The sequence below is a fragment of the Xyrauchen texanus genome, chromosome 34 (genome assembly GCF_025860055.1).
Source record: "Xyrauchen texanus isolate HMW12.3.18 chromosome 34, RBS_HiC_50CHRs, whole genome shotgun sequence".
NCBI lineage: Eukaryota > Metazoa > Chordata > Actinopteri > Cypriniformes > Catostomidae > Xyrauchen > Xyrauchen texanus.
Genome location: NC_068309.1, coordinates 39289798 through 39310950, shown reverse-complemented (window position 1 = coordinate 39310950; position 21153 = coordinate 39289798). Strand labels below are relative to the sequence as shown.

The following is a 21153-nucleotide window of genomic DNA, read 5'->3' as shown; positions in this document are numbered from 1 at the left end:
CAGCTCCTGCAACACTGGAATGGATCAGCAGAAGATTAAAACAATGATATCACATCACATATGTTTAATTTACAAAGGAATACTTTAAAACAAATTATTATTTTATTAATGTTCTTTTATTGCGGCCAGTTCACTTTGGACGCGTCCTTGCGTTCCGCCTTTGTTGTTTTTATTATTATTGTTATTGGTCCATGTACACCAGTTTTGACCGTTGAGTATTTCGTTGTTGTTGTTTTCAATCCCATAAACGCTGCGTTTTAAAGTCGTGTTAAATTAAGGTTCCCTTAGTTTCGTCTTGCTGTTTTTAAACGCAAGAGTGTCATCAACAAGAACATATATGATCATAGTAACTGGTTGTGGCGTCGCTCACTGGCAGCGTCATAATGGGCATGAATGAACATGAATAGGAATCTCAATGCCAAAAATACCTAATTTAATGTACGATAGCCTAGGCTAATCCAGAATTGTCATATTTCAAAGCACTGCTGTTTCTTTGAAACCGCTGCCCTTTCAGGAAGATAATTATGATATCTGACGCCCTCTATCGATGTATATATATATATATATATATATATATATGATGAGATTCATATATAGGCTATACTGTATATTAATTATAGGGTGGGTTAGTCTATAGTAATTATAATTAAATTTATATAAAAAAATGAATGTCAATTTACCTAATTTAGATAGCAAAGTATGTTGTCTGGCTGTGTGTGCGCGTGTGTTTGTATTTACCCAGACTAAACTCTTCCGCACGTAGTCAGTCTATCTCACAACAGCATGATTTCTCGGAAATCAGTCTGGCCGAGTTGTAGAGCGACTGTCTAAAAGTGCGCATGCGCAGAAGCGCTGCAGTCCGTCACTGTGGGAAAACCCCGTGCGCGCTACAAAACAGCTGAGGGCAACATTGACAGCACAGTAAGCGTGAGCTTCTCTTGACATAGCTTAACCTACAGTTCTAAGAGTGGATTAACGCATTTATAGGAGCTATTGCATGTGCAGTTATCTTCTATTTGAATACAACATCGAAGTATACTGTAAGTATATATGCCAATGTTCATGTTTATTTTATAAAATAAAGTTTTATTGCAGTTGCTTTTAAATGTTCATGAGAAGCAGTTATGCACGCGATGCAATTTGCTGTAACAATAGGTGCAAGACACTCTGTACAATAAAAAATAAAAGTTACTTTTTTAATTAGTTTATAATCTTAAGAATCAATTTGTGACACTCGATGTTGCTTGGTGGAAAACAAATAAGATTGAAAAATTCATGAATACGTTTTTGATTATACTTAATGAAATTTGTCCCACAGCCTGAAAGGCAGACATATAACCTGGTATATAAGGTGTTCCTGCTCATTAACTGGTCTCTTTTCTTCCACTATACATTTGAACAGAGCAAATTCGAGAAAAATAAATGTATCTTTATTACTTGTGCAGAAACATGCCTGTGTCCAGAATGCGCATGAGACCCTGGCTGGAGGCCAGAATTGACTCCAACACAATCAATGGACTTGTGTGGGTCGACAAGGTAGTATTATTAGCACTATTCTTTCAAATAAGTATAGCAATGATCAACAACTGCTATACAATACTTTAAATATCTGATGTCTTACATATCCAAAGTAGACCATCCATGATTGATGTTCTTATGGATTTATAACTTATGCCTTTATAACTGCTTTTAGGAGCAAAAGATGTTCTCCATCCCTTGGAAACATGCTGCACGCCATGGCTGGGAGGTTGACAAAGATGCTTGTCTGTTCAAGCAGTGGGCCATCCACACAGGTGAGACACTATGCAAAATTTGAGATCCAGAAATGAGTTATAATCACAATGAAAATGAACTGCTCATTTCTGGTTGTTAGGTAAACTCAGAGAAGGAGTTACCCCGCCTGACCCCAAAACATGGAAAGCAAATTTCCGCTGCGCCATGAACTCGCTACCAGACATTGAAGAGGTGAAGGACAAAAGTGTCAACAAAGGCTGCGGAGCAGTGAGAGTGTACCGCATGCTGCCCGCTGTGGCCAAGAAGAAAAATAAACGATCAAAAAATCGAGACAACAGAATACGGGCGAAGGTGAGGAGAACATGTTTAAACATGACTGTATTGTAATTTTTCCAACTTCCATTAATGTGGCAGCATTAAAATAAATGTCTATATTGTAATATTTAAGACAGAATGACCTAAACACTAAATATTTGTTTGTTTTTTGGGCTACATTATCAAAGGTCAAGATGGAGCACATGGACACTGATGAGATGCACTCTGATAAGCACTCTTACACACATATGGCAAAGGAAAGAATTACACAGGAAAACACCACTGACAGCAATGAAAATCTAAGTAAGCATCTACAGTAGCAGCCACACAAACAATTTGTTCTGTGTTTGTCATTACCTTTTAGATAATGGCAAATAAAATGTTCTGAAAATAATCTCAATAGCTTTGAATAGCTTAAGAGCAAACTTAAAAGAATTAATATTTTCATGTTCAAGTGTTCAATATTCATGTTTTTCTTTGCTTTTTTTTCCTGAAGACACTGCCAGCCCTACTGTTGACATCCCAGGAATCTCTGGATATGAAGTTGAAATTGGCCCGGATAGCACAAACGATATTTACACAGCCAAGTTCCAGGTCTCACCAGTGCATTCTACAGGTAATAGGAGTACTATTACTATTAGTAATTTTGAACTTATTTAATACAGTTTTTCTAAAAGAAATCTAGCTACTATGTAGCTACAATTGATTGCCTTTTCTCTTTATCTTACAACCCTCAGATTTTGAAGAAAACGAAACTGACGCTATAATTGAGGTAAGTTTACTCTTTAAAATGCTTTTCTGTTCATTGTGCTAAAATGGGGTATTTCTTTCAAAAAAAGCACATTTCAAAATACCTGTTAATGGACAAAATTGTATTGTTGTTAGACTATAATTTAAGGACAAGCAAAACTGTGTTTCTGTTTTGTGCATTTCCAGATCTCACGGCAATTGGAACGTGATAGTTCGCAGTGGCTACAAAACTATTACTCTGGAAAGAGGTTCTTTGCCAATGAAGTAGGCACAACAGAATCTTATCACAGTCCAGAGAGTCGGTGGAGTGTAAGCTCAGGTAAATGTTGCATAGCATATTCAGAAAATGCTAAGAACTTTGTGTTCAATGCAATAGTCATTGGCGTCATAATTTTCAGTTGTTAAATTCTTTGTAATCATAGTACATTGCTCTTACCACTTTCAAAATCTAAAATAATTTCCTTGGCTGCCTTTCAAATTCATAATTATTAGCTGTATGCATTATTAACAAACACAGGAGGTTAGCCTACAGTCTTGGCTTGGTCCAGATGAACAGCAGTGTTACTCATGTGAATTATTTCATTTTAGGAGAAGAGCTTGAACTTCAGCTATATACTGAACTGAATCCAAGCCTACCTGATGATCCCTTCTTTACTTACACAGAGATGTGGAACAGCAACACCATGCCGATCATCTGTCCGCTCTGAGAACTCTTGGAACATGTACATTTTTATCTTACCTCAAACTTCCTCTTACAAACTTTCACCAAGGACAGTTGTTTGGAATGCACTTCACTCAAACTCAACTTTGTACCTCAGTAGCATTTAGGAGGACATCTCGATCCATGTCATTCTTCTAAACATTGGAACACACAAGAATCTTATTTGGAAAAATGTCTAGAAGTATGCCTGTGACACTGCTAGTTACTCAGGCTACAATACTTAATTGAGGAGACAACTCAAATGTATTATTCTACTTGCTCTGAAAAACAGAAATTTCAAAAAACAGACCTACTGTGTATTCAGCCTCCTTTGAGTTTTAGTTCTTACAATATAAGAACTTGAATGTGATGTGATTTCATTTAATGGATCTTTCAGAACCTCTCCATTGAAAGGCTAAAATAAAAAATATATATTTTTAAATTATGGATTGTGGTGTTGATGCCAGTTGTACAGATTTGTTACCATGTAATCTCATTTAATATGAATTTGTTAGATTCCGTTATTGTTCATGTGAGGTTGTTTCGTATGGATTGGATATGTACACCCACCACTTACAAAATTAAGCTGTTTGACTTATGGAATGGGGTTCTTTACTGTACATAATGTATATATTTATTTGTAATAAAAATGATAAATTTATAGTCATTCATGCTTATTTTTCTCAAGGCAATTAAATGTTAGAAATTATGTCATAATGAAAGTAAAACATTACCCTACGCAACAAGATGTATTAAAATGTAGTATATATATATAAAATATATTAAGCAAAAAAATAGCAAGAATAGTTCCTAAAAGGTCTTAAACACAATAGCTTGAATGTCTTTACTCAATCAATTTTTAAATGACAAAAATTTGCAAAATAAGCAAATAAACTTTGCATGGCAATATAAGCAACCGTATCATAATCCTTGTTTATGAATTAAGACCACCAGTAATGTTTAAATGTGTTAATGTTTGGTTTGGTTCTTGTTGTTTTGCTTTAGTCATGATTCTTGTTGTCAGAGCCAGCGTTGCAAGCCTTGCCTGTCCCAGATACAGAGTTGCAAACCTCGTCCGTCCTAGAGCCAGCATTGCAATCCCCATGGGGGGGGCTATGGCTCCAGTGGTCTCCAAGCTCCTTTTCAATGGAGTCCACTTTCTCTCAAGCCTTCCTGGTCCTGGATACTTCCTTCATCGAGCCTCCCATGGCTACGCCCCTCTGGCCTCCTATGGCTCTGCCTTCCAATTCTCCCCCAGTTGTGCTCACAGACGTTCAGAAGCGGAAAAGGAGAAGAAGAGCTCCTACTCCCCAAGCAATACCCGTGCTCATGACCACGGAGGTCTTTATCATCACTCCCAGTGTTCACGACCATGGAGGTCATTCCCCAGTCGCTGCCAGTGCTCATGACAACAGAGGTATTTTCCCTGTCACTGCCAGTGTCCATGTCCACAGAGGTAATTTCCCAGTCCCTTCCAGTACTCACAGATACAAAGGCTGTTCCCCCGTCAATGTCTGTGCCCATGACCATGGAGGCTGTTCCCTCGTCACTGTCTGTGCTCACGGCCATGGAGACTGTTACCACTGGCTCCACACTGGTCTCCTGCTCCATGCCCTGTCTCGCCAGGTCATACATCAATAACCCCCCCAGCTCCCTATTGAACTCTTTTGTTAGTCTTGTTTATGTTTGGGTGTTGGCAGCCGCCCTTGGGTGGGGCAATATTTCATTTTTAAATGTGTTTTTGTCATATTTAAATGTGTTAATGTAACTTTGTTCGGTTTGGTTCTCGTTTCACTTTAATAGTCATGGTTCTTGTTCAAGGTTTTTATTTTGTTTTAGATACTTTCATGTTTTTAGTTAATAAACTGCTTTTGGGTTCTTTATCTCCTCATCGTCTTCATCATTATTGTCTTGCTCGCATGCCTACACATTACAAACAGAAAGGTAGAAAACAATTCTCTCATTCTTCCTCAATATTTGACAACAGCTAAAATTATATTGCTGTGATTTTTCATTTCAAACAGAGTGTTATGCTTAAGTAAAACAAGTCTAGTCATTATTCCATGCCAAACCCATTTGATAAATGTTTCCTTTATGGTGAATAAAGACAATGGAGCAAGGGGTTTGAACATTTACAGACCCAAGTTTTTCTCTGTGGCAATACAAATTTAGAATATATTTCTGAACATAACTATATTACACTGTACAATGCTTAGCAGATTATTAAGTAATATTCACTGAAAAGGTTAGAAATGTCATGATAATTACAGAAAATTTTGTTAGATATATTCTCCATCAACCCCCTTGGTTGAAAATCCTGGCAACATTAGAGAACAGAGGCCATAATCATAATGACTGCTCATTTCAAAGTAACTTTGGACATATGTAAACATCAGCTTGCATTCATGATGAATGTAAATGTAATAAACACAGAAAATAAACAAGTATCATTATTCTAAGTGAAGAAAAATCAAATAATTCAAGTTAATGGAAGATTAACAGGAAGATATTTAACAGGAAGATATTTCCTGTTAAGGAAATAATTATTGAATAAGAGTTTGAGTGGTTGGTGGATGAATGACTGGAGTAAAGTTTTGCTGGGATGCTGGAATGGAGGAGGACTGATTTAAGGTGTTTTGAAACCAAAATCTTGAAACTACGTGGTTATTCTCATCGGTAAATAGCGGATCCAGAGGGGACTTGATGTGGGAATGTCTGTATGTGAGAAATGAAGCGAGAAATTGGTAAGGTTGGATTGGGTAGGGCAAATTGAAAATGTAAATTGAATGCCCCTTTTTAAATTGATCTGTTGCTTTGTTTAATGAAGAGTCTGATTGTTTCGTTATCTATAATTTGCAGTTCTGAGAAGGTGGGATGGATTTTGGAATCAAAATGAGTGTTGACAGTAATTTCTGAGAATAGCAGAAAGCCGAAAAAATCTAGAATGAACATAGCATCAAGCGTGCGGGCTGTGCTTAATGAATGTTAACCAAGACCATTGCAGGTTGTGATTTTTTAATTCCTTTAATTAGCAGAGAAATTTTGGGGTTATTGATTGCTGGGGCTAACTTGCCGAATATTAATTTGTTGAAGAAATGTACGCCGATCAGATAGCCTTTGATGGTACATGGTTGAATGCCTTTGAATTGATTAAGGAAAGAAATAAAAAATGAAATGGATTGTAGGGAAAAATATGGGAACTGCAGCTTATAGGTTTGGTGAAATAGTTTGAAGCCTTTGCAGGCTTTCCAGTAGGTTTGGAGAGTTAACGGTGAGACAGCTTGTATGATGGAGTCAAGTGATGCAGTGAGAAGTTGTTTGAGGGGATGGTCTATAGGAATCTCAGCTCCAAACAGGGAGGTACCAGGATTGGAGTCGAGTCTGCCTCTGGAGCTAATAATCTCTGAATTTCTGAAAGGAAATGCGGGAAAGTGAGTCAGAAATTAAGTTATTTGATCCTGGTGTGTGTCTAGCAGACAGTGGCGGAACTAGAGTTTTATATTTGGGGTGGCCAGGGGGTGGCCACTGCTACTTTCGGGGGTCCACACACACACACACACGCACACACACAGACACACACAATGTTGGTTTTCCATGTTTTATGGGGAACTTCCATAATGATTTTTATACTATACAAACTGTATTTTCTATCCCCTAAACCAGGGGTGGGCAAACTACGGCCCGCGGGCCACATACGGCCCGTTAGGCTGTTTAATCCGGCCCGTCGAGTATTTAGAAAATTGTCTTAAATATTGCATTCATTTTGCCTTTTTCCTGCAATACTTGAATAAAGCAGATCAATTCATTCAGCACTGTTGTGGCTGCGCTGCGGTGTGTCACGTGACAAGCAATGACGCGGCACCATGGAAACCATACAGTGACTAAATAATGGTTACATTGCAAAACTCACGCTGCGGAGTGAGACAGAATTTTTTTAATTAACAATGAGTGGACCAAAGAAAAGAAAAGTGGACAGTGAGTGCCGCATTTTTAATAAGGAGTGGACAGCTAAATATTTTTTCACCGAAGTCCGATCAAAGGCCGTATGTCTTATTTGCCAAGAAACCATTGCAGTTTTCAAAGAATACAATATCAGCCGCCACTTTTCCACCAAGCATGCTAACTATGTTAGCAACCAGTCAGAGCAAGAAAGGAAGGCTACTGCTCAGAGGTTAGCAGCCAATTTACAGGCTCAGCAAAATATTTTTCTTCGACAAGCTACTATTCAGGAGTCAAGTACCAAGGCAAGTTGGTATTCAAATTAGCAAAGGTCGGCAAGCCTTTCTCCGAAGGGGAGTTTTTGAAAGAATGCATGGTAGAGACTGTGAGTCTCTTGTGTCCAGAGAGCAAAAACTAATTTGAACAAATTAGTTTATCACGCAGAACAGTGACCCGCCGTATACAACTAATTGACGAAGATTTGACCAGCGACTTGAACAAAAAAGCAGAGTCATTTAAGTTCTATTCGTTAGCACTGGACGAAAGTAACGACATAAAAGACACCGCGCAGCTCTTAATTTTTATCAGAGGGATTGACGATAATTTTGAGATCACGGAGGAGTTTTTGGCCATGGAGTCCATAAAGGGGACAGCACGAGGAGTGGACTTGTATGACAGCTTTGTCATCGAGAGGCTTAAGTTACCATGGTGTAAACTTGTGGATGTCACCACAGATGGATCGCCAAATTTGACAGGAAAAAACGTTGGGCTGCTGAAAAGAATCAAGGATAAGGTGAAAGCGGAAAACCCTGAGTTGGATATCATTTTCCTGCACTGCATAATCCACCAGGAAGTCCTGTGCAAGTCTGTCTTGCAGCTTGATCACGTAGTGAAGGTAGTCGTAAAGCTTGTAAACTTCATTAGAGCAAGAGGACTTAACCATCGTCAGTTCATTCAATTCCTTGAAGAAACTGATGCTGATCACCAGGACTTACTGTACCACTCTAATGTCCGTTGGTTAAGTTTGGGGAAAGCATGTCAGCGAGTGTGGGAGCTCAAAGGGAGATAAGCTCATTTTTGGAGTTAATGGGGAAGGCTGGTGATTTTCCTGAGCTGAGCGACACAGACTGGCTTTGTGATTTTGCGTTCGCTGTGGACATATTGGCACACATGAACGTGCTGAACGAGAAGCTACAAGGGAAAGATCAATTTGTGCATGACATGCATGCAAATGTGAAAGCCTTCAAAACCAAACTGACTTTATTCTCAAGGCAAATTTCAAACAACACATTCGCTCATTTCCCCACACTAGCGACGCTGAAAGAGGCCTCTCAACATGCGAAGAAATACAGCAAATCACTGGATGTCCTGCACAGAGAATCTTTCCGCCGATTCTCTGATTTTGAAAAAATCGAGAAGTCTCTTCAGCTGGTGTCATGTCCCCTGTCACTGGACTCTGAAACAGCGCCGCAGGAGTTGCAATTGGAATTGATAGATCTGCACTGTGACTCCATCCTAAAGGAGAGGTTTGACTCCTTGAAAGTGGATAAGTTTTATGCTTCACTCAATGAAACCAAGTTTCCAAACATCCGACAGTTGGCACAGAAGATGCTGGTGTTGTTTGGCTCTACTTACGTGTGTGAGCAGACGTTCAGCGTGATGAACATCAACAAAGCACGCCACAGATCCCAGTTAACTGATGATCACCTGAGATAGGTCCTGAGAATTGCCACAACTAAACTGACACCAAACTTCGATGCGCTGGCAAAAAAGGGTGATCAACAACACTGTTCTCACTGAAACTGAATAAGGTAGGTAGGTTGGCTAATCTTTACTTTTTAGGTATTGAGTTTCATATGTAATTTATAAATCCTTATCCCAGCAAACAGAACGTTGGCACGATTGAATCATTGACATTTCAGCACTCCTTGAACAGACAGCGACTTAAGTGCATAGGCTCCTTGTTGCACGTTAATGTTTTTTCCTTTTTTGGAAACTCAGAGGGGAAAAAAATTTTTGTAACCGTTTGTACGCCTGTTTAGTTTTTCATTTGATTTGTCTGATATTTAGTTTCTTTGCTCCTCTGGATTTGTAGATGTCTTGGACTGCTTCCGGTTACCGACCTTTATCGCCCGGCTTTCGACTACGCTCCCCTGCCTCTGCCATGTACAGAACCCGGTTTTGTTCATTAAATGTTCTGATCTGCCTTTGTTTTTTATGTTTTATTTATTATACTTAAAATAAATGTGTATATTCGTTTATTTAGTTTTTTTTTCACAAATGTATGACTTTTGTGTATGAAGTGCAATTTGATTACCATATGCAGTTTTATTAAAGTTGAATTAACGTAACCTTCTGTCATTTTTACTCTTCTAAGTGTACACTTGCTGGTGTTTTGTTGCTAATTTACTGTTAGGCCCATTAAATAATACTAAGGATAAACAATATTTAAAAAGAATATAATTATCTGACTATTTAAAAATGAACCTCAAAACATAACAATGCTAAATGGGGGATATCTATAGCATAAATTAATTGTCAGAACGTCAGATGTTGCCATGTAAATGTGTTTGCTGGGATAATCTGGTACTGGGCCGGCCCGCTGTCAAATTTTAAAACCCAGTGTGGCCCTTGAGCCAAAAAGTTTGCCCACCCCTGCCCTAAACCCCATCACTTAAATATATAAATGTAAAAAAATGTGGTATGTATGATTTACAAGCTGTTTTCTGGTATTGATAGTAATAACACACACACACACACACACACTCACTCACATAGAGGAAAGTATTGGGTCACTCTGTTTGTGTCTACAAGTGTTGAACATCCTAAATATTTTCAGAAAATAAAGTTTAATTACCAAGGAGACAAGATACAGTACCATGTGTCTGTTACATTAAATGCTGAGTTTAGTTACAAAAAAACCTCACATTTACAAAAAAATACATAAAAGAATTTCACACAGTACTTACAGAGAGGAAAGAATTTACAAGTGTTTATAAGTGTTGAACATCTCCTGGCAGCTCTGGCTCAATGTCTTTCTCAGAACAAAAGGTCTCTGTGTCATCCCTTGATACATCTTTTTACAAGAACAATTTGTGTATAATCACAATATAAATGCCACAGCCATCAACAACAAGAACACACATGAACCAACATTTTAAACGTCCAAACCTGTATGACTGACTTTCTTCTGCTGAACACAAAATATTATATTTTTAAGCATGCTGTAATTAAACAGTTTTGGTTTCCAATCACTTCCATAGTATAGAAGAAAAAATACAATTGAAGTCGACAGGAACCCAAAACTATTTGGTTACCAACATGCTTCAAAATATCTTCTTTTGTGTTCTGCAGAAGAAGGTCATACAGGTTTGGAATGGCATGAGGGTGAGTAAATGATTATTATATTATTTTTGGGTGAACTATCCTTTTAATCTGATACAATTATCTCAACGTAAATTCCTGAACTTGGCATGTGACTGACTGCCTGTATCTGGTAGATGCTCTGACCTGTTGGTGGTCCTGAAGTCTGACCACACTGACTCTGACTAGCCTCAGCTAGGCAGCTGCTCTGGGGTCCAGTGGGGATGCAAGGGCTAGGGTCTGTTTGTACCTGATCTGCCTGTTTGTGCTTCTTTAAAAAGAACTCTCCCTTTAAAAATATATCTCTCCCTTTCTTTTCATGTTTAATTGATCCTGTGCAAAAATATGACAGCCTATGGTTACATCTAATAATCCAATGACCAACATTTTTATCTTAATTACAAATCCTCATTTTCATAACTGTACATTAAAATCAACTACCAGTCTAAGTTACCAGTTTGATCATTGCTAGCCCTCCTCTGAACTGAAGTAACTGAACTAGCTAATCGATTTCAAACTGCTAAATGTTTACTCGCTGAAGCTGTATTCTACTTCCCCACATTAGCTAAACATTTGTATACTGTAACTTAAATACTGCACGATATATGCATGTATTACTAGTGCAGGTGTAAGCGTAAGGATTGTTATGCTAAATTGCAAAACGATCTCTCTAATCTGATTAACCTGTAGCCTATTGGAGCCTTATTAACTCTTACAGTGTCTCATAAAATGTATTAAGCAAACAAACATGATGCTAAACCTTAACTTACTTCAAATATGATGTTTTCTTATTCTTCTGTATCTTGCAACTATATTCTCTCATCCTCGGCTCGTCGTCCGTTTGAAAACCGCGCACTGCCGGCGAACGTAAAAAACTCTTCTTTTGACAAGAGGTTAAGGACCTTGGTAGAATCCCCCTGGGGATTATTTGTTCTGTGGAAACATAGAGCAAATAACTTCTGTATAATGGCTGAACGAAATACAGAACTCTGCCAAGGACAGCGTAGGTGATTTTATTGTTTTTAAGTGTTACTGAAAAATTGCCACAATCTAAAAGGCGTTGTGGCTCGTTGGTGGGGTAAAGGGAGATGAGAGCAGAAAGGTCTATATCCGCACCTGACAAAATCTGGGTCCGGAGATTATTGGACATTTGCAGGGGTTCCATGGCATTTGGGGGAATAGCTAGAGACGTAGATGTATTGAGGGTGAAAGTAGAGGGGTGGGCTGTTTGAGGCCCACCGAGAATGAGAGTGCGGAGTCGGCTCTGAAGGCAGAGGCATCCTCAAGCTTGGGGCGGCTCCGAAGGCAGGAAAAAGTGAGAGGGGAGGAGCTGGAAAAGGTCAACATTGGGCTGGAGCGTTTGTCGTTAGTGGTGGCAGCTTTGCGCTCGATTCCGCTCCTAAAGCCCAAGGGTAGGACAGGGGGAGAGAGCTGAGGCAGGCTGGTTGAGGAGAAGAATTTAGAGCCTCTGAGGTTGATGAATCTCCGAGTGGTGGGGGCAGGCAGACTCCTGCATCAGGATGCCCGGTGGTTGGGAGTGAAGTAAGCTGAGGCTGGAATGAGAGAGAAAGGGGTGGTGGTGGCTTGCTAGGCTCTAGGCCTGACGCTGATGCCACACTGGCTGAAGGCCCTTTACGGGATGGAAGTTTGGTGAGGGATAAATGGCCTGTACCTGAAACCCTGGAGGGTTTTGAGTGGTCGTGGTGTTTGCGAGCTGAAACGTCGTGTCTGGAGGAACTGGTAGAAGGTAAGGATTCGGCTATCACGTTCTCTGGGATTTTAGAGGTAGAAGGAATGTCATGTTGGGAAGAGACATACAAATCATATAATTGGCTCCCCGTCTGTCGCTCACTTTGACGTTGTGTCGACACTAGGAGACTTTCTTGAAGGCCTCGGTTACCTCTGAACTTGAGAAAAGGCCAATGAGAACTTATTAGACAGAATTTGCTTGTCCCTCCCCTAGACATACGGGTATAAAGGGAGGAAATCATTCTGTTCATTCAGATTTCTTCTTCGGAGCCGAGCGGTTGTGCGATCAGCGAGCAGAGATCACTACTGTTCCACTCACCTCTGTAGAGCGTCTGCTGTTGGATCTACGGCTTTCTCCTTCTCTGCATGGCAGTGCAGCTTTGCCCATGGGCGCTTCGACAGTGCATCTAAAAGAGAACATTTCCTAAAAGAGTTTATTTTCTCTAAAAGAGTAAAAACAGCTGGCGTTGAACATCCTTTTCAGGACGCACCTTTGTAAAGATGCCCTTCCGCCCCTGTGTAGTTCCTAGATGCGGTCAATTTCTCTCCGCTCTCTCGGTTTCTCTCTGGTTACAGACGCTGCCTTGTGTGTCTGGGCCACGATCACACTGAGGTGGTGTTTGTGGATGGTTCATGTTCTCACTGCGAGAACTTGACCATGGCAAAGTTGCGGTCGCGACTTTCCTACTTAAAGAGGAACGGCACTCCAGCCGCCCCGCGTCACTCCTTCTTCCCACGGGATTGAGGATGACCCGGCTGGCGATGGAGGTGATTTGGGGATGGCAGCGGGCTTGGTTTCGCCGGGTAGATCCCAAAAACCACCCACCCCCCAGCACACTCGTTGACTCCTGTGGCGGCTCACCTCACGGACAGTCTGTTTACTCCCTCGAGCACCCCGAGATGAATGATGAATTCGCCTCTGCATTGGAGAGCGTTCCAGCGTCTGACGCGGAAGACTCGACTGGACTGCAACCTTCGGGCACGCCCAGTATGAGGCTGACGGCCAGATGGCTGACATGTTTGCCCAGGCCGTCATCAGCGTGGGGTTGAACTGGAACCCTCTGTCCTTCCCGTAGCCCTCACGGCTATACAATTGGTTCCTCGGGTCCGGGTGTCGCTCATAAACACGCCCCCCCGCCCCACGGTCCCTTTCTTCCCAGAGGTGCATGATGAGCTGACGAGGTTATGGAGGGCACCTTTCACTGCCCGCAACTGACCTCCTCGCTCATCCGCTCTCACTACCCTCGACAGTGGTGCGGCCCATTGGTACTCGGAGGTCCCCCAGGTGGACAGAGCGGTTGCGATCCACCTGTGCCCCAAAAACGCCTCCACCATGTGGGATTGCCACACCCTCCAAGGCCTGTAGGATGATGTCATCACTGACCACCAAAGCCTACATCGCCACCGGACAGGCTGCCTCCTCAACGATCTGCACTTGGGTTGTCCTGACCCTGACGTGTTGCTGGAACTGCGCTGGACCGACCTCCCCCTCTGGGCCATGAAGGTCACAGCGTGGACACTCGGGCAGGCGATGCCACTCTCGTGGTCCAGGAAGGTCACTTATGGCTGAACTTGGTCGAGATGCTGAAGTAGACAAAGCTTGTTTTCTAAACGCCCCAGGCTCCCATCTCGGCCTATTCGGTGACACTATTGATGACTTCGCCCAGCGGTTCTCGGTGGTGAAGGAACAGATGGAGGCCATTTCCCACATCATACCCCGACACCGATCCAGTGCGATCCGCCTCAACCTGGGCCCAGCTCTCAGCCCCAGCGTCAAGCGCACTGCAGTAAGCACACGCCCCCACCTCCCAAACATACTTGAGGACCCGGAATGCTCCCAAGCATTCCTGAGACGGACGACCCAGGGAACGAGATGTTTGCTCTGGAGCTGGTAAGCAAACCACTCTGTCCCCCGATGGAGGGCTGGGAGGAGAATCCTTGTTTGACGTTATTTACTTTGCCGCACCCCCTTCTGGCTGTGGTACCCAAATTCTCAATAAAAGAGTGATTTCCTAATTTCCTGGGTCATCTGGACCGCAAATGCTTTTCTCACGGCAACCTGTGAGTGTCACACTCCGGCAGTCCTGGCACCCCAGATGCGGACCCCTCACCTCCGGACCCATGACTGCTTCTTCCCAACTTGTGGCCAGGACCATCCGACTTGGCTACACGATCCAGTTCGCCAGGCCCCCACCCTCTTTCAGTGGTGTCCACTTTACCTCGGTGCACGGCGAAGATGTCAACACCTGATGATCGCGACCCTCTTACTCAAAGACACGATAGAGCCTGTCCCTCCAGCCGAGATGAAGTAGGGTTTCTACAACCCTTACTTCATCGTACCCAAGAAAGGCGGCAGCTTACGACCGATCTTGGACTTGCAAGTTTACAACCGGGCCTTGCACAAACTCCCGTTCAAAATGCTCATGCAAAAACACATTCTAACTTGTGTCCAGCATCAAGATTGGTTCGCAGCAGTAGACCTGAAGGACGCGTACTTCCTCATCTCTATCTTGCCTCGACACCGACCCCTCCAACAGTTCGCGTTCGACGGCCTGGTGTACCAGTACAAGGTCCTCCCCTTCGGCATGTCACGTCCCCTCGCATCTTCACAAAGGTCACAGAGGCAGCCCTTGCCCCGCTAAGGGAATTGGGCATCCACATCCTCAATTACCTCGACAACTGGCTCATCCTAGTCCACTCTCGAGAGTCACTGTGTGCCCACAGGGACCAGGTGCTCAGGCACCACAGAGCATGTGCAGTCGGGGCTGAAATGCCTCGACTGCACATGCACATTATTCAAGCCAGGCACAGCGGTTCCTCTAAAACATTTCCAGAGGCTCCTGGGGTATATGGCATCCTCCGCGCCAGTTGCGTCACTGGGGTTGATGCATATGAGACCGCTTCAGCACTGGCTTCAGACTCGAGTCCTGAGATGGGCATGGCGCCACAGCACATACAGTGTGTTCATCACCCCTGCCTGCCGCCAAACTTTCAAACCCTGGCCAGACCTCTGTTTTCTGTGGACAGGAGTCCCCCTACAGTGGTGTCCCAATGCGTTCTGGTCACCACAGATGCCTCCAAATAGAGTTGGGGTGCCATGTGCAACGGGCACGCAGCCGCCAGCTTCTGGACGTGGCCTCGGCTGGGTTGGCACAACAACTGCCTACAGTTGCTGGCTGTAATCTTTGCCCTGCGGAGGTTCCTCCTGCTACTTCGGGGCAAGCATGTCTTGATTCACTCAGACAGCACCGCCATGATAGCATACATAAATGTCCAAGGTGGCGATCCCTCTGGGATGCCGGGAACCTAAAAAGTTTATGACGATTTTTTATGGGGCATTGGGGAAGGGTACGTGCAGTCTGACGCAGCTTTGGCACGCAACTGCCTGCCCGCACCTGCGTCAGCAGTGCACGTACATGGTTCAGAGCATGGCGTGATTGAATAGGGACCTCTAGTGTCACTTCACTCGACACAATGTAAGCGACAGACGGGGAATGTCTAGGTTACTGTTGTAACCTCCGTTCCCTGATGGAGGGAATGAGACGTTTCGTCCCCACGGCCACGACGCTGAACCGACCTAGTGTAATGGCCTATTACCTCCCTTTATACCCGTATGTCCGGGGGAGGGACATGCAAATTCTGTCTGCGAAATTCTCATTGGCCTTTTCTCAAGTTCAGAGGTAACAGAGGCCTTCAAGAAAGCTCCCTAGTGTCGCTTCACTTGACACAATGTCTCGTTCCCTCCATTAGGGAATGGAGGTTACAACAGTAACCTAGACATTTTTGCTTAGCCTGCGAGAGAAGTGGATGTTAGAAGTGGCTAGAGCTTGGCGAAGTTTATTAACTTTCCATTTTTAAATGACAGGTATAGTTGGATGGTTGGCAGAGGTTGAAGATCTGATAGATCTGGACGGTGGAGGAGAGGGCTAATTCCTCCATCTTGGAGTGTGGGTTGCTGAGTGAGCTGAGCCCTTGGAGCAGCCGGATCAATGAAGGCGTTGGACAGAGAAGTGTCTTTGCCGGAATCGGATGGCTGTGATGAAGCAATAATGGGAGAGTTGAAGAGTTCCTCATCGGAGGGAAAGAGATCCAGTTCTGACATCTTGCTGGCTTGAGGGTGGGACCCACATGTCAGGAGAGTTGTCACAGGAAACAGGTAAGCAGCAGTATATATACTCCTGCTTGTGGGCTGTGATTTGTTAGATTAAAATTAACAAGCTCCTTCCGAACCTCTTTTAATTAACTCAATTTTCAAGAATCGGGGACGTAGAGAAATGGATCGATTATCTGGAGTAATCCGAGGGGGCATTAGATGCTAACCCACTAGCGAACAAAGTGGATTTGTAATGCATTTGGGAAAAACTGGAGGATTTGGAGAATCGTAATCGATGGAACAACGTCCTAATTGTTAGAACTCCTGAGCATGAAGAAGGCCGAGATATGGTAAAATCAATTCTGCTCGACATAACAGGCCAAGATGGAAATCAAGCGAGTTCACAGGGTGCCGGCTCGGAGATCCGCTGAGGGTGACAGGCCCTGATAAATTCTGGCCAAATTTCTGAGATCATCTGATAAAGATCTTGTGTTACGCGAGGCAAGGAGTAAAGGAAAGCTTTGTTGGAAGAACCACAACATTTACTTGTTCCCAGACTATGCAAATTTTACAAGAGAGAAACGTGTTACATCAATGGAAGGTCGCTTTTGCTCAGATGTTTCTGGCCAAATTGAGAATAGATACTAAGGATGAACATAGAGAATTTACATTCCCACAGCAAGCACTGCCTTCATTAAAACATTTAACTGAGTTAACCATTTGGTAACTTTTATGTTGCTGTTTAGTGGGCCAGACTCACTGAACATTCACTTAATTGTTGGAAATTGGCTGCCTTTTTGTCACTTTTGTGCTGTTCTGCCTAGTGGCAGGAGTCTGTGGATAAATAAGCATGTTTTGGTGCTTATGCCTCCTGTGGCCTGGAGATTGTTTTGTGGAATATCTCTTGTCAGACATTGGAGTGTTTGTGTCTTTTGTTGTACTCATGCATTAGCTGAATAGGCTGGCTTACTGAACATTCGTTTGACTGCCCTTTCCTTTTTTATTTGTTTGTGCTGGTTCTGCTAGGATGAATTTACAAGTTTTTGTGTTAATTCCATTTAATGACTGGAGTTTGTTTTATAGATTATTTTTTGCTCTGTAATTCGGTCTCAAAAAATTTGTTTAGAAGCACTGGTCTTGAGCAATCTAATGGCAAAGTTGTCGCAGTGACTCTCGTAGGCGTGCATGGACTGTTTGAGTTTAGAGGGATGGATGCCAGTTGGGGGGATTTCCGGGATTGTTTGTTGCACTAATGGATAATGTGGTCTTTATAAATTTATTTTTGACACACTAATATGTTTCTAATATGTCAAAATGTCAAATGATAATATGAGTGGATTGCCTCTCTCCACGTGGAATGTGAATGGGTTGGGGCACCCCATAAAAAGAAGGAAGATTATTTCTTTTCTTAAACGTAAAAAATATGATATAGTGTTTCTTCAAGAAACGCATCTTTCCCCACAGGAAAGATTTGAAAAGATATGGAGTGAACATGTTTTCTTTAGTGCGGGCTCAAGTAAGAGCAGGGGAGTCATTACATTGATAAGTAAAGATCTGCAGTTCAAATGTCTCAAACAGATTAATGATAAATTAGGAAGAGTCATTATTGTTTTGGCAAAAATTCAGGGGCAAAAGTTGACTCTGGCCACAAATATTATGATCAGGGCTTTTTTATAGATCTTGAAGTGATGCTGCAAGCCCCTGGCACCCCTAATCAATTCAAACACCTAATGCTGATGATCAGGGCTTTTTTATATATCTTGAAGGGATGCTGCAAGCCCCTGGCACCCTTAATGATATAATATTGGGAAAAAGTGTGTAAGCCCCTCGGAGCAACATTCACAGGATGTGTTAAAATCTTGGTCTTGCAGATATTTGGAGACTTTTGAACCTATCTGGTAGGGACTATACATTATTTTAATCAGTCCTGAAGATTTATTCTAGAATGGATTCTAGTATCAAATTTCAAGTCCCTCATTTCATCTGTTGTGGATTGCTCAATTGGAAACACTTTAGTCTCAGATCACACCCTGGCGTGTTTAGAGGTGTTGCCACATATGGAGAAAGATAAATCATATAGTTTGCGCTTTAATGTATACCTTTTTCAAAATCCTGATTTCCAACAAATGTTAAAGGCTGAAATCAATGTTTATATGGAGACCAACTAGTCCTCAGTATCCTCTGTGGGCTTTGCTTGGGAGGGATTTTAGGTGGTTCTTAGGGTTCGGATCATAAAGTATGCCTCATTCACCAAAAAATCCAAAACATGAGAACTTGTGGAGTTTGAAGGGAATATTAAAAGTGCAGAGCTTAAGTGCAGAATGTTGTTTGATTTTAATTTACCAGATTGAAATACATATATACTACTATTGTCACAGAAGGTGGAGTTTTGGCTATTTAGGGCAAGATAGTCTTACTTTGAGGACAAAGCAGGGAAGCTTCTGGCTAGTTATATAAATCAGAGAGAGTCTTTTTCTACCATTCCCTCAGTTAAATCTGTGGGTGGTGAAATTATTACCTCGGCAATTGATATTAATAATGCTTTTAAAGAATTCTATCTTGATCTCTATAGTTCCATGTCTTCGTCTACTGATTAAGATATTAGAAACTTTGTGGAACCATTAGAACTCCATAAACTGAAGACTGAGCAAAACAATTATCTTGATTCTGAGATAAACTTAGGAGGAGCTTAGCGAGTTAATAGCTCTGGGGCCAAATAGCTTTGCCGCTAAGTTTTTTAGATCTTATGCTACAGAACTGGCTCCACTTGTGCTAGAAGTTTATACGGAATCATTAAAGAATGGACAGCTTCTGCCAACCATGACACAAGCCCCTATCAGTCCGATTCTTAAATCTGCTCTTTTGTACAGCACTTTATTTGAGAAAATAAGACCAATATTGTGTTTTAGATTATGATGTGAAGAATTCCACTATATCACTTAATTAAAAAGGTTTTGTTGATAAGTAACTGATCTATTTTAATTTGATAGGATTTTGGGGTCATTTGAATAGACACAATTTTGATGATGAAATTATTCAACTTTAAAACATGGAAAAAGTGGAATTTGGGAAAACATACAGAATTTAGAAAGAATAAAGAAAACTAATTTCATAAGATCCTACTTTAAAATTATGAAGCAATGTTTCCTTAATTGAGAAACACTCAAAGGAAACATATTATTGTTTTAATTTATTATTTACATTGAAATTTAGCATTTTAATAGAATAAAGGAGTGTATTCAATACGATATTGCCTATTTTTTTGGTGGTATCAAAAGTTGTATCGAGAATCCAGACATTTTTATGGAGAAAGGTTTATGACAGGGGTATTCCATTAAAGTTCCAAGAGGTCTGTCTCAACATTTCCTTCCCACCAAAGGTCAGGAAAAATAACTTATTTAACTTCGTAGACATACTGACTACTGACAATGTTTAAGAAATGCAAATGATAGGTCACGTGATGCCATGCAAGGGTCATATGTGTGAATGGCGAGCTCTGCGCACTTTGCTAGTTTTTCATTCTTTTTGTACCCTATATCAGTGAGATTTGATACACTCTGAAGTTAATATGATGACAATTTAACCTCTGAGTCCACCAACTTGTAGTAAGCAAACTCTACTTTTATTCTAGCTTCCACAAGTCCCAAGAACATAGGAACCACACTTATTGCATCTTGCCCTAGAAGTTTATTTTTTCTTGTTTATTTTTTACTAATTTTGCAATGCCAGATAAAAAAAGTATTAAAACCAAAGTCCTTTTTCTTTGAACTAAATACCTAGGCCCATAAATAAACAATTGGAAGGAAAACTCCTCACCCAAATATACAAACCAATTGCTTAAAAGGGAAAAAAGATCCCCTAAACGTGAGCACTACACAAATAAATGGAACAAGGATTCTACCTCTAAAATGACAACCCACCCCAACTCTAGGATTAAGATGCACCACATGTCTGTTTGTAGCTACTACTCCATGTACAATTTTCCACTGGAGATCACCTGTCTGCTTATTAATTGGACATTTGTACAGAGTATGCCAGCAGCCTTCAGGTGAAGAGTCAAGTCCAAAAAGATCCCTCCATATTGTTGAAAAAGCACCAGTCAAAAACCTAGCATTTGACACCTTTCACACAAGTCAAGTACAAGGCCTTCTTCCCAGTTGACTCGAAACAATCTAAAACTGGGGTTTTAAACGTCAGCAAACAGTGATCATCTTCTTCCCAATTCTCCACAGCAGCACTAACGATGAGTGTAGGAAATACATAATCATGCCCCTCTGTCCACTCATGAATCATCTTTGTGTTGTCCTGAAGATCTACTCCTCTCTTAACTTCCCACGTACTTCTGCAACAAATTGCTGTATCAATCTTACAGATTTCACTTCAGTCCTTTGGCTTATAACTTCCACACTGCTACTCAATACATGGCCAATCTTCATGTATCCAGCAGCCAGCAACCGTGAACGTAATCATGCAGATGATACAAATCTTGAAGAAAAAAAAGAGGGTTAAA

At 41.6% G+C, this 21153-nt stretch overlaps 1 protein-coding gene and 1 pseudogene across 2 annotated transcripts; both read left to right on the top strand.

The window, feature by feature from the left end:
• Positions 1-807: 807 nt before the first annotated feature.
• On the top strand, positions 808-4245 carry LOC127627887 (interferon regulatory factor 1-like). 2 transcript variants are annotated; one of them, XM_052104486.1, is made up of 9 exons: positions 808-1040; positions 1446-1536; positions 1694-1793; positions 1874-2085; positions 2238-2352; positions 2546-2665; positions 2787-2821; positions 2986-3118; positions 3463-4245. In XM_052104486.1, the coding sequence occupies exons 2-9, from the start codon at positions 1450-1452 to the stop codon at positions 3504-3506; spliced, it is 846 nt and encodes a 281-aa protein (XP_051960446.1). In that variant the 5' UTR covers positions 808-1040; positions 1446-1449; the 3' UTR covers positions 3507-4245. The 2 variants fall into 2 exon arrangements, with proteins under 2 accessions (XP_051960446.1, XP_051960445.1); XM_052104485.1 differs by having other exon boundaries at positions 3388-4245.
• A 3824-nt stretch (positions 4246-8069) lies between these two features.
• On the top strand, positions 8070-9154 carry LOC127627591 (general transcription factor II-I repeat domain-containing protein 2-like; annotated as a pseudogene).
• Positions 9155-21153: the final 11999 nt, after the last annotated feature.

Excerpts from the sequence above, each read along its gene's own strand:
- LOC127627887 (XM_052104485.1), top strand. The coding sequence starts at position 1,450 with ATGCCTGTGTCCAGAATGCGCATGAGACCCTGGCTGGAGGCCAGAATT. Across the intron at positions 2,086-2,237 it reads ACAACAGAATACGGGCGAAG|GTCAAGATGGAGCACATGGA; the intron begins GTGAGGAGAACA and ends ACATTATCAAAG. Across the intron at positions 2,666-2,786 it reads CTCACCAGTGCATTCTACAG|ATTTTGAAGAAAACGAAACT; the intron begins GTAATAGGAGTA and ends TACAACCCTCAG.